This window comes from Pterocles gutturalis, unplaced genomic scaffold (genome assembly GCF_000699245.1).
Source record: "Pterocles gutturalis isolate BGI_N339 unplaced genomic scaffold, ASM69924v1 scaffold15436, whole genome shotgun sequence".
NCBI lineage: Eukaryota > Metazoa > Chordata > Aves > Pterocliformes > Pteroclidae > Pterocles > Pterocles gutturalis.
In genome coordinates this window covers 12,514-29,511 of record NW_010100711.1, presented here as the reverse complement: position 1 = coordinate 29,511, position 16,998 = coordinate 12,514, and the positions used below count along the sequence as shown (strand labels likewise).

Here is a 16,998-nt window from a genome sequence, read left to right as displayed (position 1 = left end):
CTGAAGAGGAAAGAGCTGTTGTAGTAAATCTAACCCTTTCAATGCTGAAAACAGCATTCAAATGTGTTATGAAAGCTATGCTGCACTTAAGCCCAGTGAAACTCTGGCAAGGAAAACGCTGCAGATCAAACTGGAACACTTTGCCAGTTCCACTGGAACTCAGAACTAACCTCACTTTTCATAACTTAAATAAAGCTGTCTTACACTGTTAAGGTATTAAAGTTCTTCTAGTCATCCTGGTTTCATGGATGTGAATATGGCTGGAAACGACTCCTTGACTAGGGTCTTTTACAATGAAAACCCAAGTACTGTGAAGTTCAAGTGGATGACGAACAAGCTTATTGCACACTACTGTGGAAACTACATGAAGCTAAGCCTTGTCACTTTTTAAAAAATTATCTGAAGTAGCCACCAGAACCAATATCAACATCTCCCCCCACCCCTCAATACAGGTATTCCACTACAAGTCTTACTGTTTCTGGGAACAGATGAAAGCTTTAACAATATACAGGATAAAAAAAATTGAGACCCAGCTTTCCTCTTGCAGGTTAATGCAGAATGCCACTTACCAGAACCATACAGCAGGGTTCCTGAAGTGACTAAGGAATACTCACTGGAAGCTAATTAATCTATTCCCTTTTAATATTCAATATTGAAGCGTTTTGCAGAGAAAAATAAGTTCTGCTTCACAATAAGTGAAGAATGAAGAGTCTACACTCGGTATATACTCTCAGTACTTAGTTTCATTTCTGGATTGTTGAAAGCAAGCATGGTACACAATATTTGGTATTACAGACACAAAGGACTAAAAAAGTTCATCTATAACTAAGTTAAATAATTTCTGTATTCAAGAAACTAAACTTATTTGGTTCTTGAACTCATGAATGCTCATAAAGAGATATTTTTCTCTATGTTTCAAAAAAGCTGTATCAAAGGATTTTTTTCCTTGATAAGGTTTTATATATCATCTCTGAAAATCTTCCCACCATCATTAACAAAACTGCATTTAGTAAAGAAAGGAAACACAAACTTTCTGTTTTCATAAGCATTTGTTAATTCATAGGCTTTGAGCTTAACCCTAATGAATTTAGACTTTGGCATCATTCACAAATACCTCTCACTGTTTTTAAAGAACTTTATTTTAAAAATAATTTTAATTCATTAGACCATACTTTATAAGTTACCAATAGGACAGACCTGAACTCAAGCATCAGACATTTGTTGCACTTTCAAGTTTTGTAACAACATGACTTTTCAAAATAAAGTTATACATTTAGATTCACAGTTTAATTTGTTGAAATTTAATAACATTTAAAAAACACGGGAATTTGAATTGAAAGGGATACATGTTAAGCACACAAATACTGAAAAAGGTCATAACCCCAAAATGCACTTGAAAATGGAATGCAGCTAATTAGTCAGACTGTGGTTTAGTAATTTCACATTTAACCTAGTTAGCACCTTAGTGAACTCAACCACTGAATGTGAGAAATATAGTGCACGTAGAGTGACAACTGAACAGGTACTGTACCTCCTCAGAATGAGATTGTGGTTTCTTGAGCATTATGTGCCATAGTTTTGGAAACTGCTAATACTTTAGAAGTCTTCTAAAATGTGTAAATAAACAACGGCTACAGTTAAACTCTAAAAAAGAAATACTTTCTCTCTACTTTTGTAAGTCCAGATTTTTGAAAGCAATCATTTATAAGGATTGCATCAACATCAGTTAGCAGAGGAAGATCAAACTTTATTGAAACTGCTTGCATACAAAATATATTGCACTATAACCAAACAAATGTCAACATAAAATCCGATCTGTTGTAGCTAATATGTACAGAGAATATTGCCCAAGAGCAGTTACATTACAAGGTCAGTCTACCTTGGTTAATTATCTACAGTATTTTAAACCAAACAGCTTACAGATGATGTGTGCAAGGTACCAATTTCTGTTTTCAAATACTATACATTCCCAAAATAAATAACTAGAAATCAACATTAATGTTTGGCAATACTTTTTAAGACTTTTTTTATATTTGTTAAATCATGTGCAGTTCGTTGCCATTTTTAGTATGCTCACCTGTATGCAAGGAAAAAAAAAGAATGAAAAAAGCAAAGAAACAAAACTCACAAAATACATCAGAGGCAAGGTCAAGTTTGTACAATTCTGTACATAAGCAGTGGCTCTCCTTCTGGAGTAATCTGAATAAAAATGGAATAAAATGAAGGTCCTTATACAGTTTTTTCCCAGTAAGTTTAATGTGTGATCAGAAATAGCAGAAAGCACAGCTCCTCCCACCAGTTCCCAGCCTTCCCTAGTGTACAACTGCACTCTGGATCAAATTCTGTGACACCTTCAAACTTGCTGGTAATTCAGACCTTGTACCTCAGAATACGTTGAATTTTTGTTCTACCTCCAATATCTCCAACTACTGTATCTGTACTTTCCAGGGCATTACATGTGGTCATTTTCTTCCTACTCCTCCTGAGATAGGCCCCCAAATTAAAATATGCAATTCAAAAAGTTTTGGGAGAATGAAAAACATCAGCGCTTTAAACTGGTCATCTGGCCAAATAGCAGGCACACATTACTAGCTTGTGAACACGTTACATTTGTTCCCTCAGTAACAATGAGTTTTATAGTTTTCCACAATGGAAAGGGTTTTTTTAATTTTTTTTTTTTTTTTTAAAAAAAAAGCTTCTGTACTGCCTACAAAGAAAAAAATTACACCCCTTTTTCAATAACACTATTTGCCAAATCTTCAGTGCAAAATAAATTTCCTATTCTTATAACTGCCTAACTCAATGTTTATGTAAGGAAAAAATTATGGAAAGCATGCACTTGTCTATAAAGTACTAATGTCTGACAAGGATTGCTACATATATTTTACATTTAGTGTTACCAACTCATCTTCCCTGATTTCTGCATCCAAATATAATATTCCTACCTGCCAAGATATAAAAAAGGCACAGATCATACAACTTTTTTGCTAATGAAAATGACAATTGTTACATCACACATATTTCAGGGTCCACTAAAATATTGAAAAAGGTGGACCAGAATGTGAACTGACACAGGACATAAAACGACATAGCATTTAATGAAGAACTGGTAAGTTAGATTGAAAACAGAAGCCAATTTGATTACTGCAAACACTATTTATTCTGAAAATTGAAGTTGAGCAGTGAATTTGACCCGATGTGTTAAAATGGTACAACTGAACAGAAAGTTTACCAATGCACAGCTCAGTATTTTTAAAACAAACAAAAGAGAATCTTCCATTGTTTGAACTGCAATATGTACTTGAAAGCGATTTTCAGAAATTCAGATATTTTTATGCAAATATTTGAATAACTTCTTATTCTGAAAACAACTGCATACTGTTGATGTTAAAAAAGGCTAACAGAGAACATATGTTCATTTCATGCCCTGCGCCATCTTGCCTACTATTTGTCTTTGGCCTAACAAGTTTCTCTAACACGGAATAGGAATTACTGAAACAGTATAGGAAATATGACTTGAGAATTATGCAGTTTAGGGTACTCCATTCACCAGCGGCTGTTGACCATCTGCGCTGTCCGTTTTCTCTTTCTTCTGATTACGTTCTTTACCCGTCCGCAGCCGACTACCTTCATTGGAGGTATTCTGTAATGTTTTAGTGTGGACACTCCTTTCATTATTGCAGTCAATTCTGATCTGGAACAAGTCAAAGTTATATAAAGCATTCTCTTGCTTTCATCCACCCCTTACGCATTGGCTACCTTAGCAGCCTGGGAGGAGCCCTATAATAGTCAGAAGACACAAACAGTACCACACCCTTTTGGGTTTGTTAAAAGTATCCAGCTGCAAAGGAGGGTGTGTGAATTCTTTTCTGTTCAAAAATGCCACATACTTGTGACCTAAAAAACCCAACAAAAAACAAAAAACCCTCTATCTACCTAGCCTTGGATGCTAAAAGTTTTTTCTCCAGTGTGTTTGTGCAAGAGAAAGTTGAAGAACTAAGAGCAGAACTCAAACAATTTCACTTTCAATAATTCAACTTTATACTTGTTTTGTATGTAAATATATTTTTAAAAAAAGAACAATAGAAAAGCTGCCATGAAATGACACTAACACTCAAAAAATCTACTCAGCCACCTTTGAATATGAAAAAAATATTAATTTAATCCAACAAAAAGACTTCTGTGGCCTTTTTAGGTTGTGACAAAAAATTTCAGAAAAGCATTCTGAAAGCAAAAATTTTATGCTTGTAAAGGGGGCAAGTCCTTATTACTTGAAATATTACAAAATTTTTGCAACTTGATCAGTCAGGTTTCAATGAAACCCCATGACTTGTTGATAAGTGCCTTCGTTTCTTTTTCATCACCACAACTCTGCACTGTCTACTTCAAACTTTTACAGTTAATCAGTAATTAACTTAGAAAGTCATGTGGCCATAAAAAATTTTTTTGCCGTGTTATTGTTTTCTTTTCAGAGTACTACACCTTCAAGTTCAGCATTTCTACTTGGAAAACTAGGCATTTTTCCCCCCCTCCTTTCTTAAACAGGCTTTCTAAAAACCAAACCAAGAGTCATGTCAATCTCTAACTGGAACCATGACTCCTGCTAACACCACGCAGAAGGCAGCAGCTTGCAGCTGCTCCTTATTTCTTCCTCCCAACATAGCTCATCCTATGCAGTAAGAGATGGTAGAAGGTTTGCGTGCTATCATTTGAAGCAAGAACAGTTTCCATGTGGGGTAACTTAACATGCATACATAAAATATTAGCCTGAATAACTTTACACAACAAAATATATTTTGAAAAAATTTTAGAAATATCTTTATAAAAGGCTGTAAAATATTTAAGGTTATAAAAGATTTCAATATATGACTTGAACAGTTCCTTGATGTGCATTTTTAACTTACTTTCTAGATTGCATAGCCTTCAATTGCAAATGTTTCATTTAGTAGTGAAGGTAGTTTCTGAAGTTTAATCTTTCTTACTCTGAAGATTCTGGCTACAACACACTCTCTCTTTACATAAAGCGTTAAGGATTCTCCTCCCTCAGGTATACAGATGACAGACAACAATACACAACGCAGCAAGAAAGAAAAGCTAAAAACAAAAAGCTAGTAAGAACAAAGACTGAAATCAAGCTGGTGAGTAAATCCTTGGGACTCACCATCAGAGCTCTAACCAAAGGGAGAACTAAGCTAACATTAAGTAGTTGCATCTTTACACAACCTGATATAGAGATTCCTGCGTATATGTTACAAAATGACACAGAACTCTTGTAGACCTGATTAGGGAATTAGGGAATAAGGAACCACAAGGCTACTGTGCCACTTACAGCTTTGAAGACTCTAACGTCACTATATGACACTTAAGCAATTTTAAACACTACAGACTTCCAGTAAGAGAAAAATTACCTCAAGAGATCCATCTGCTGTTCTCCCTTTTGCATCTCTTGAGTTACGCTGACGGTTATCTGTTCGTGACTGTTCATCATTTCCTGGAAGAATAATTAATCAATTAAGTTGTTCAACAAGGACATACGACCATCTTTTACTTCAAATTTATGCAAGCATAATAGGGAATTATTTCATGCTATCCTTAATAACATATAACAGTTCTTAAACTATGGGCCAGGAATCATTAAACACAATGTTCTCAGGTGTTAATCAAAGCAGACAAAACTGCAGTGTTTAAAACCACCACAGTTTAAAAGTGACTACCTACCCACTGAAGAGAAAAAACAGCTCTCAAAATGATTAAACATAGGAGAGATGTACACAGACAACTTCAGTAAGGTTTAACATGTTCACATTTTCTCTAATGGCTTATGAGTTTTCTAAATTCTGCTTATCTTTTTTCATGAAAGTCTTATTAAATTAAGTAATACCCATACTTTGAAAAAAATTCCAGTAAATAAGCTGAGTTGTAGACAAAAATATTTAAACAAATAAATATAATGAAATATTGCATTATAAAACATATGTATTTAAGTTCTTCCATCTTACTTTTGCCTGGTCCTTTCCATTGAACACATTAATTACAACCTTATATAATCCTGTTGCATGAAAATCAAATACAAGATGGGAATATGGATAGGTGAATGAGTGAGACAGTATAAAAGATTTTTCTATGTCCATTGACAAACTAGAACTTGGTTCCCTGACCTCCAAATGTAATGGGACAGCCCACGAAGTTCAGTCAAGACGCACATTAGGAAAGCAAATGATTGAGAATGCTATCCCAATTTCTTTATATAGGGAAGATAGGCTTTCTATAATGAAGAGACAATGGGATGGACTATCTCCTCAGCAATTCTGCAGATGACACCAAACTGTGGAAAGTGCTTTGATACACTGGAGGTCAGGGCTGCTAATCACAAGGACCTCAAAAAGCTGAAGGAGTTGGCTAGCAGAAAACTCATCAGCTTTAAGGATGAATCCCAAGTTCCACAGCTTCAACAGAATAACTTCATGCAGTAGCACACGCTGTGGACTGTGTCTACAACAGTTCCACACGAAAGGAGCTGCCCTGGTGGACAACAACTTGAATAACACACAAGTGTGCTCTTGCAACAATGACAGCTGATGGAATAATAGGTTGTGTTAGTAGGAGAGTGGCCAGCAGGTGAAATGACAGGATTATTCCCCTCTGCTCAACATTCAACACATGTGAAACAAAATACAGGAGGCTGACAGAAGTGAGTTTGCTTAAGGATTCCAACCCCGATGTCTTTTTCAAAATTAAGTCTACGTTTACCTTTGAATCCTCCACGACCCCTCCCTCCTTGCCCTCGTGCACCACCTCCACGTCTTCGCCCATCTCCTCTACGAAGGTAGTTGTCTCGCTCCTCTTCTGCTGGGGCTGCTGACCAATCGCTAAGTTCATCTCTGTGATCAGATTCTGTTTCAGAAGCATTTGATGCTTCAGAATTAGTTCCTATCAAGAGGATAAAAAAATCCAAACATGCCAGTGCAGCTTAGCATGAAAATACTATAATAGAATGAAAAAAGTACATATTTAAATTTTTTCATTTTTTTGGTTAATGAACAGTTTTGGGGTCTTTTGCCTCCCATACTGTATAATATACATAATTATATATTAACTCTTCAGAAAGACAGATATAAGTTAGAAGTGTGTTTAAGGTTAAATAATTAAGTGTGCCATGTGTTTATAGTTAGTGTTATCAGCATATCAATATATTACTGAATCTACTATACGAATGAAGTAAGTCTAGTAAAGAAGTCTAACATAAGAAGTCTAGAAGACTAGGTTTTCTTTCATATTTCTAAAACTGAAAGTTATGAATATAACCTGTCCTGCCTCCCCTCACCACTGCAGCTCCTCTATGTAAAGGAAAAAAATCCATCATGAAACAGCCTGTAACACACACTACAAAAGCAGAGAACAAAGACAGAATGCTAGAAATGTATCAAATCCAAAATAACCGGCCATTACAATCTTTCCAGTTAACAGATCACCTTCACTGATAAAAGCTGGTTCTTTTCCCCAATTTTTTCCCCTATAACCTTGTTATTAGCCAGGTAAGCTCACATTTTCTAAAAAGATTAAAAGGGCATCAGCACAAAAACATTAATTTCATACTACATAGAACATAAGCTGTCTTCTCAAGCTCATACTACAGGCCTTTCAGTCAGGACAAACAGCAGCTGACCTACGCTACGGATAATTAAGTAATTGATTGCTCTGAAGAAGCCCAAACCTAAAAACTATTTATTTATTAATTATACAAGGTTTTAACAAGGAACACTATATTTTGCTGACTATGCCCTTCTAGTCATCTTAATATGAGGAAAATAGCTTTTCTGCAAATTGAACTACATTGTATTTTCACTTATTTATATTAAGATAGCTTCTTACAGGCTCAAATGGAAACTGAGTCTTTTGTATTAGGAATTGTTCAAAATACAGATAAAATAACAACCTATGCCCTACAGAGTTCTTAAGGCAGAAGACATGAGCATGCTGTAAGAGACAGGAACTGCATGGAAATAAGTTTAGATTACATATAAGCACTACTTTTTACTTCAGAATATTTTCTAAAGCATAATACCATATATAATCTTCAAATATTAATAACCGATATTCACTGAATTTCTGTTTTAATATCTGTTTCCAAGTCCAGCCATTTTCAAGAAATCTAAAGACCAATAGGCCACTCTTAAAACTGTAAGCGTACTTCTAGTTACCTACCTGAAGCATAGCCTGGACCACGTCTGCTGTGCCCTCTGTTTCTGTAAGGTCGACTACCGCGTCCAAGCCCTGGACCATCATCAGTCATGTACCCTTTTTCTTTATCTGTACGATTTGGTGGTGGCCTAGAAGTAGCTCCAATCTGTCGAAGCTGCTCGTCAATCTGCAATCTTTCCAAACGCAGCTGGTCCACTTCCTACACAAACACAAACACAGTAAGTCATATGTAACTACTGTTTAATCACCTGAATGTACAGACATGCAGATCTCAGAAAAAGAGTATTGAAAAGAAAAATAAGTATTGCAATTAATAATTGAATACTTAAGTATTAACTCAGCTTTGAGAATAATCTGTTTACCAAAAAAAAACTTTCAAACGTTCAAAGCTATTTGTTACCAATACAATTCTCCCCAAGGCACAGTTAGCAAGTTTATGCTTGTTAAAAAAAATGTATCAAGAAAAAGCACTCAGATCAACTGTTTTCAGGAGACACAATTAACTATACTTCAACATAAAACTTGAGATCTTTACCCTTAAAGAAGTTAAACATTTTTTAAAGAGAGAAGTTAACATTCCTTATTTTTGAACACAGTAATATCATCCATTTATACCATGCCAACAATGGCATAATTTCAACTTTTTAGATTCCAACACGAGCTTCTTACACTGTCGCACGTAGCAAATATCAAAGTTATTAAACAACTATGATGTAACAGTATAGTTGGATAAAAAGGGCTAGGCATCACACTGCTGTTACATTCCACTTAATTATAATGAATAATACTAGGGAAGTGAGGAAGCATAAAAGCATAGAGCGCAAAGCGCTGTAACTCAGGCATAGAAAGACAGCCAGGACACAGAATTCTTACCACACATAACTACTGCAAGAGAGATACACAAACAATAATTACCTAAGCGACACATGTTCAGAGACTACTTTTGTCAGTTTGAGGTGTTGTCTGCCCTAACATCAAAAAGTGGCAACTTCTTCCTTCTTAAATCAACAAGAAAGCTATTTATGGACCCTTCAGTGTGATATCAGAAGCAAACTCTGGAGGTCACCTAGTCCGGCTAGGACTTTGACAAGATGCCTCAGCATTCAGTGATGTATCCCATCAGGTCTTGCTGACTTGTGTATACCCTTTTTTTTCCCCCCCAGATGTTCCCTAACTCAATCTTCCTTTAGGAAGAGTAAGTCTTTGTTGCTCCAGACTTTCCCCCATTGATTTCAGGGACCTGATTTTCCTTAGGACACATCTAATCAATAAAAAAACAAAACAAAGATGACATTCAGCATCCCATCCTTTTCCTTTGTGACCAAGTTCCTTACTCCATTCAGCACTGGGCTGCACTTCCTGTAGTACTCTTTTTGCTGTCAGTATACCGGTAGATGTCCTTCTTGATGCCCTTCACATCCCTTGCCACATTCAACTCCAGATGGACTTTGACTTTCTCAAACTCATCCCTGCACACTCAGATTGTGTATTCATATTCCTCCTGGGTCTGTTCTCTTTCCAGGAATGCATCCCATTAGATTCTTCCAAGCAGATCCCTGAACAGGGCAAAGTTCACTCTCCTGAAGTCTGGGGCTGCGATCCTGGTAATTAAAGTCTTCCTCCTTCCTCTCAGGATCCTGAAACTTCACTACGTAACAGTCACTCCAGCCAAGTCTTTCTTTTATAGAGAAACTCACTACTTTGAGTTGATATAGTACATTTGATGTTGATGCCCTATTATGTATATTTTACAAGACATTTCCTTAATTAACTTTGTCTGGAGGCACAGAAACATAGAAAAATCTTAAAAGAACAAGTCAGTTCTACTCCTTGTCCAGAAACTGGAGGACATTATTCTGAAACTGAATCATAAAGCAACAGGCCACTAAGATGATAATGTTTTGTATGTGTGTAACTTAAAGGGGATGAGAAGGCCGAAATCAAAACCTCCAAGACAAGAATCTATCCTCCAGTTGTCATACAGACCGATGAACAGTTGTACGTGCCCTTCTGTTCAGAAAGCTTAGAAGGAAAGTACTAAGAGAAGGTGAGCCTAATTGACAATGAACTGAAGAATCTGAAAAAAAATTGCTGGGCTATTAAGCACTTTCCTCTCACATGTGAGTACCCATTTAAGTACTGACTCACATGCAAGTACCCATTTAAGGTGGCCAAAGAAGTTAAACCAGAAATATCTTCTGAAATAATAGTGAGTATGCAAGAAAGGACCTTGATTTTTAGTACTAGTTTTCACATGGTCCTTCTCTGCCTCTACTACCTGATACCTGCAGGGATGCTCTATGCCTGCTCCACAACACTGGTAAATCCAAGTGCTCCACAAGCAGGATTAAACGGTACAGCTGTTGAGTAGGTAAGTAAGAGAACAAAAGTTGTTTCTTCTTCTGTCTCCTCTGCTACTTGTACCAAGAAGTTTCTTTTACCTGTGTACAGAAATTTTAGCATTCTAGGAAGATTCCATTATACCTACTGCACAGACTGGACATGTATCAAATTAAAAATGGTCTGGAGGTTTCAAAAGAGATGCAATAATAGATTTAATAAAATGAACTCAAAACAGTCCCTAGCATCAGCATCTGGCCCTGTCACCAGATTGAGCACCTGGCCACAATGCACATAAGCAAACGCAACCATAAGCAATAATGTGGGATATTTTTTGCTCCCTATACAAAAGATAAAAAGCAGCACAGGCTACTGGAGAAGTTACAGAGGCAAGAGGCAAAGACAACACAAAGCTGAATTGCCTGCAAAACATCCTCACGTATAAAATGTCAATTAACTAAGAAAAAGTAGTTTAGGGTTTTAGACTAAAAGGCCAACTGTATACAAGATCTCTGCACAGAACGGTGCTTGCTTTGCAGTTGCATGACTGACTATTCCTTGCATATTAAGTTGTCAGCATTTTTTGAGACAGATTTTTTATTTTTTCTTATTCCTTTGTATTTTGCATCCTGAAAAAAGAAGTGTTTCACCCCATCCTTCAGATAAATGATTCTTTTAACAAAACATGGTTTTTACAAGAAGCCTTTTTAGACTGAAAATCTGTCATAACACCAATTTTTCAACAGCCTTTGGGGCCCAAACACATTTTGATCATTCTCTTATTGTTAACATCTTAAGTACTGAAAGAAAAATTCCAGTGGTAAAGCAGTGTAATTTTCCTCACCTTTAAATAATTAAGATGATAATCCAGAAGAACAGTTGCATTAGTGATGCTGTCCTTGGTTCCCACAAACACAAATGGTACCATTCCCTAAAACACAGTAACAGTAGTCCTACAGTTATTGATTAGGCATCAAATACTGAAGAGAATCAAACATACTGCTGTAAAATTTGAAAACAATGGATAAGCACAAATTAAAAAATAAATGAGGCAATAGTATTAATTTTTTTATGTTGACTAGATCATGTAACTAATTCCCTTTATGCAAAAAGACTTTTTTAATAAGAAAATTTAGATCGTATGCACCAAAATGCCAACATTTATTTTTCTGAACAAGTGAAAAAAAGAGAGTCATCTCAAAGCACTTCAAGTTTCCTCCCTTCAAAATTAATACCACCTTTGCTGATCACGTTTGCTCTCTCACACCAGGTTTCTTCAGGCTACATGTCAGTAAAGAAACTTTTGATCTTGTAAAAAGTAAATCAAATTAACACTGTGTCATAAAACAAAACTTGATCCTTCTTGAGTAATCCTTCAATTGGTAAAAGGCAAACGAAAAATGTTCCAGAAATAGAGTCACTACTTCACATAACAGCTGCTAACTTACATTTCTTTTACCCTCCGAGCATTTTGTTTAAGCAGTTTAACAAATATCTGAAAAATTTAAAGTTGGAAATTCTATGCCTGAAATTATGACTCTTGGAGATAAAAATATCTTAAGACTAACTTAAGTGGCCGAAGCAGGCTAAAAGAAATCTAGCCTAGAGAAATCCTACCTAAAAGGTAGAGTGCTGAAAACATCTAAACTTTAGCAGATATAAGCATAACTTACACACCAAAACTCCTGACACTAGAAGAGGTCTATGCAGCATTTCAGAGGTGTGATTGCAGTCCACGCAGACCCAATGAGTAAGGTTTAAGCTACTGGACTCTTGTACCAGCTGCAGCCTCACCATTGCAGTATAAGCTTCACTGCAGACTGCAGAGGTCAATCTGAAAGTCTCCTGAACACTCAGCTGCTGAAACCTATGCCACTGCAGACCCAGAGCTTGGCTCCACCTACTGAATTAATTTATTTTGCTTTGGTATCTCATCATGACCTCTAAAGACAGTTTTAATTTTCACTGTACACGTACTCTTTACAGAGGTGCATTCCAAAGCAGAGGTATTTTTGCCAAAGTGAAGAGATTTGAGACACGACACAGAGTATGCTTAGGTCCCCTAAGAGTGAAGTCTATAATTTGTCTCTGCTTTTTTTTTCCTTTACATATAAACAACTTTTGTTATATCTTACACATTTGCATTAAAAAACAAGGGGGAAAAATAAAAAAAAAAATCACACAATCCTCTAATCCTAAAAAACCTCAACACTAATTTTCATGAACATTAGAAATCCTTCAGCCACAGGCATCGCTGACTGAAATGTTTTATTATCTGGGGTATTTTAAGTTTCATAAATATTTAATACAAGCTGATAAAGAGCAATGAAATGTCTACTAAACTGACATTAACTAGCACATAGTATCAATTACTAAAAGATCACAAGACAACTGACTTAAAACAACATTTAAGGAAACAGCAACAGTTGTTGCTTTTAGCAGTGGATTCTAGCTATAGCAATGCCAACTATTAAGAATATGAGCTGGTACCAATGTCAAGCAATTTTAGTCACACAAAAGTATCAAAGTGCTTATTTATTGAACCTTATTTCTGTCTTCAAAGCAAAAGTACCAATCTTCAACTTAGTTTCAGTGGTAAATACTAAGCAGACCTTATGTGCATAAGAAATTGAGATAAAAATAATATACAGTACTATAACAAACGGCACCTATCTCACTTTAAATAGATGGAAAGCCTAAAGATCCTGTTATAAATTTATGGGAATTATGAAATTGCACCTGAAATTTATGGGCAATATTCTAACATGTCAGTCATAAGAAAAAGAAGCCAAAGCCATATTAAAATTTAAAACTGAACTACTGTTCTTTACAAAAAGAAGGGATGTGATATCCAAGTTCACACATGGGAACATTAATGCCCATTTATTTCAATTATGAAATACAAATAAACTTACAAGAACTAACTCTTACCTGCCAAGATCTGATCTCTTCTTTGTTCCTCCTGGTATGACACAACTAACATGCGAAGCCGTGTAAGCAATGCCAGTGTTAGCAATGTCATTAACAGGTAAAACACAGAAGTATGAATGCAGAGCTTGGCAGGCAAAAAAAGCTTTAATCTTTAAAAGCTGCATTTTGGATTGAAGAATATCAACAAATGAGCTTTTTCAAGCCAGAAGAAAAAAAGAAAACCTGACATACTAATTGCAGCCATGACTACTTGCTCTTTTACCTTTCTATTATTCTGTAGGGTGACACATTAAACATGCTGAAAGTTTAACCCTGCAGCAGTAAGCACCCTCTTGTTTATTGAGCTAGTTCAAGGATTTTATATTGCAAGAATTTATCATTAGAAATGAAACGTGACACAGCAATGAATCCTTTAAATCTAAATATTGACTATTTTACCTTTTCAGATAGATATAAAACCAGTAAAGTAGTAAAAAAACCCCAACTTAATTGCTTAGCCACCATTGACAGAAAAAAGTAAATTGGATTGTGGGTCTTCAGCAATAGTTTTTCAGTGATAATACAAAAGTTAAATAACCACTCAAGCAAGAACATAAGGGTTCCAGAAATGTACTTCACATCTTACTCGAAGTAGCAAAGGTTCCTTACCTGGTACATATTTATATTTCCAGGTAAATTAAAGACAGTTCAGTCTTCTTTAAGCACGTTCCACATTTGAAATTTAGGGAATCTTTTTGCCTTGACATGTTAAAAGCTTCATGCATGAAGCTTTCCTTGCAAACCTGCAACCTTTCCCCTCAACAGAGCCCCACATAAAAGTGCCTCAAATTACAAAGGTCAAGACTTCATTAAGGCCCTTTACAAGGCTGATAGCCTTCCTGTGCAAACTTGGAGTTTCACTTTGTTCATGCTTGTTTTTCCTTTAGGTTACAATTTATAAGCTACTGTGAAGTTAGGTAATATTTAAAAAAGAGAAGTGTTTACATCAAGCGCAAGCTTTTCACTACAATACAAGAAATTACTAATAAAAAATTAAACCAGGTAAAACCCTAAGAGATCAAATTCAAAGCAAATTAATGAATGAAAACACTAAGTTTCACATCTACTGATTTACAGCTTAGCAAGTGCTGGGAAACTGAGTCACTGCTTCTAAACAGTAATAAAACGAGACCTCTAAGAAGGTGCATCACCAAAAAATTTCACAAAAATTTTTCAAACACAGATAAGCCAAATTTATAGAAGTATGCCCCTCAGCATTAATACAGAAATACAGATTCAATCAGAAAAGCACACAGTAATCAAAACGTTATCTTAGTACTAGGAAGATTCAAGGAAGAATTTATCACTGTGTAGAATATAAGAACCAATTAACACATACAGAAATCACATTAACTGAACACATACCTCTTCTTGTGGAATATTTTTATCATTTTCAGCCTCAATTCTCACTCTTACAACACCAGATTTGTCCACTATCTCCTGAATCAGTTTTCCATTTTTTCCTATTACTTTTCCTACAGAAAGAACATACAGAACATTCCACCTTTAGGGTTTTCCCCCAAACCTGTGAGTATTACTATACTCTAATTAAACAATAATATTTAGTACCAGCGCAATAAGTTGTCAAAAATGACTTAATTCTACTTCACAACAAAGATTTAGTTAAGGAGCCATGAACTAAAATGGCAAAGTAAGCTTGGGGTGTTAACTTTGGTAATGTTCCAAAGCAACCACTGCAGCATACAGGAAGAGAGGTACTTTATTAAGAAAGTTTGTTATTGAGTACAGTTTCCTTCTCTTTCAAAGGTCCTATAAGAGAGCAAAAGAAAATCAATCACAAATGCCTTACCCTTTGTAAAAAATTATTTGAAAATACACATCTCGATTACAGAAATATTCAGTATCTTGCATGCTTATTTGGCTCTGCTTGGGCAGGTTTAAAATAACTTCAGTGATTTACAACTAAACACAGCTGGTTGCATTTAAAAAAAACCACAGAAAAACAAACAAACAAAAAAACCTTTTACAATCATAGAATGATTTGGGTTGGAAGGGGCCTCAAAGATCATCCAGTTCCAACCCCCCTGCCATGGGCAGGGACACCTCCCACTAGCCCAGGTTGCTCAAAGCCTCATCCAGCCTGGCCTTGAACCCCTCCAGGGATGGGGCATCCACAGTGCCCTAACATTTGCTGTAACTCCCTTTTGGTAGAGAACAAAGGAAAACTCTTAGTTTGTTCACAAAAATTTTAGTTTTAGTTTTCTGATACTATTGAAGAAACTGAGCCAGACGTAAAATTCTCTTCTCTAAAAATTTCAGTTTCAGAGATATTTTGCAAATGGGTTACAACTCATTAAAAAGTCAAGGATAAAAATGGAAATAAATTGTACATGGCAGTAATGCATACATTTATCTTAGGAACCAGGCATTCTAATTTGAGACAATGAAAATGAAAACTTCAGTTCTCTCCAACCTCAGCAAAATAACTTGCCATCTGAGAACTGACAGGGAAACTGAGCTGCTTGGGAGGTAATGAGGAAGGGTCATATCCTTCAATCACAGCATTAAAGAAAAGCTAAGAGAGTGATATAAAAGATGTTTTCTGCATGCAACAGAAATAAAGTGGGTTTTTTTTAACAAAACTACCGGAAAACTTGCAATGTAATCATTTTCACAGGCACACCACTGAAATAAAGGCAAAAAATACTGAGTGCATGACAGCTATTATTTTGCTGTTACAATTAACCCATGAAAAGCAAATTAAAACCCACTTTTAACCATATGGGACATTGTTGCTATTGTTCAAAGCTAAATTTTTCATTTTTGTGTTCCAATTTTTCTACCATTAATTTTTAAAACCTACATATTTGTAGAAAACATGACAAAATATGGCCAATAAGTTCTTCCTTGATGACAAAGGCTGCTCTGAGAGTCAAAAGTTTCTCTGAAGTACTTTATACATTACACATCACTGGCAAATGTAACAGCAGCTTACCAATAAATGTAAAAAAGCCTCAGCAGCAATTTTAAAGTCAAGTAAACCAAACAAAAAAAAGAGAAAAAAGAACCTTACACTGGTTGTCCCAGTGAAAGAGAAAAAAACCTGCTTAAATATTTGGTTTTAGCTAGAATTTGGCAACACAAAAATCTTTTAAAATAATTAAAGGACTGTATGCATATATTTTTAACCTATGTTGCAGGTTATAAATTTCCATATAGCCTTTAAAAAAACAACATCCTGCCTATTTTGTTGTTGTTGTGGTTTTGTTCCGTTTGAAATTTTTTAAAGGATAATTAAGTAGAAAAAAAGCCAGATTATTGCATTTTCTTTAGATAAAACAATTCAGCATAACAATAATGTAGTAAAAGGAAAAAAGCCTTCTGCCTTTTCAGAGCAAATTATTTTGTTTTCTGTTAAATTATTAGAAATTTTAAAAAGGAAATTATCAAACATAGCTTATTTTGGATATAACATATGGTTCAGCCAAATTTTATATTCTAAAGGATCCAGGCCAAGAAGCAGAG

The 16,998-nt window shown here is 35.4% G+C and overlaps 1 protein-coding gene across 1 annotated transcript in view; it reads right to left on the bottom strand.

The window, feature by feature from the left end:
* Window positions 1-1,416: 1,416 nt before the first annotated feature.
* FMR1 (fragile X mental retardation 1) overlaps window positions 1,417-16,998 on the bottom strand; it is a 24,877-nt gene continuing 9,295 nt past the window's right edge. The window contains 8 exon segments of the mRNA XM_010080909.1: window positions 1,417-3,694; window positions 5,409-5,491; window positions 6,751-6,930; window positions 8,206-8,401; window positions 11,387-11,473; window positions 13,474-13,493; window positions 13,496-13,631; window positions 14,878-14,987. Coding sequence (XP_010079211.1) covers window positions 3,533-3,694; window positions 5,409-5,491; window positions 6,751-6,930; window positions 8,206-8,401; window positions 11,387-11,473; window positions 13,474-13,493; window positions 13,496-13,631; window positions 14,878-14,987 — 974 coding nt within the window. The 3' untranslated portion in view covers window positions 1,417-3,532.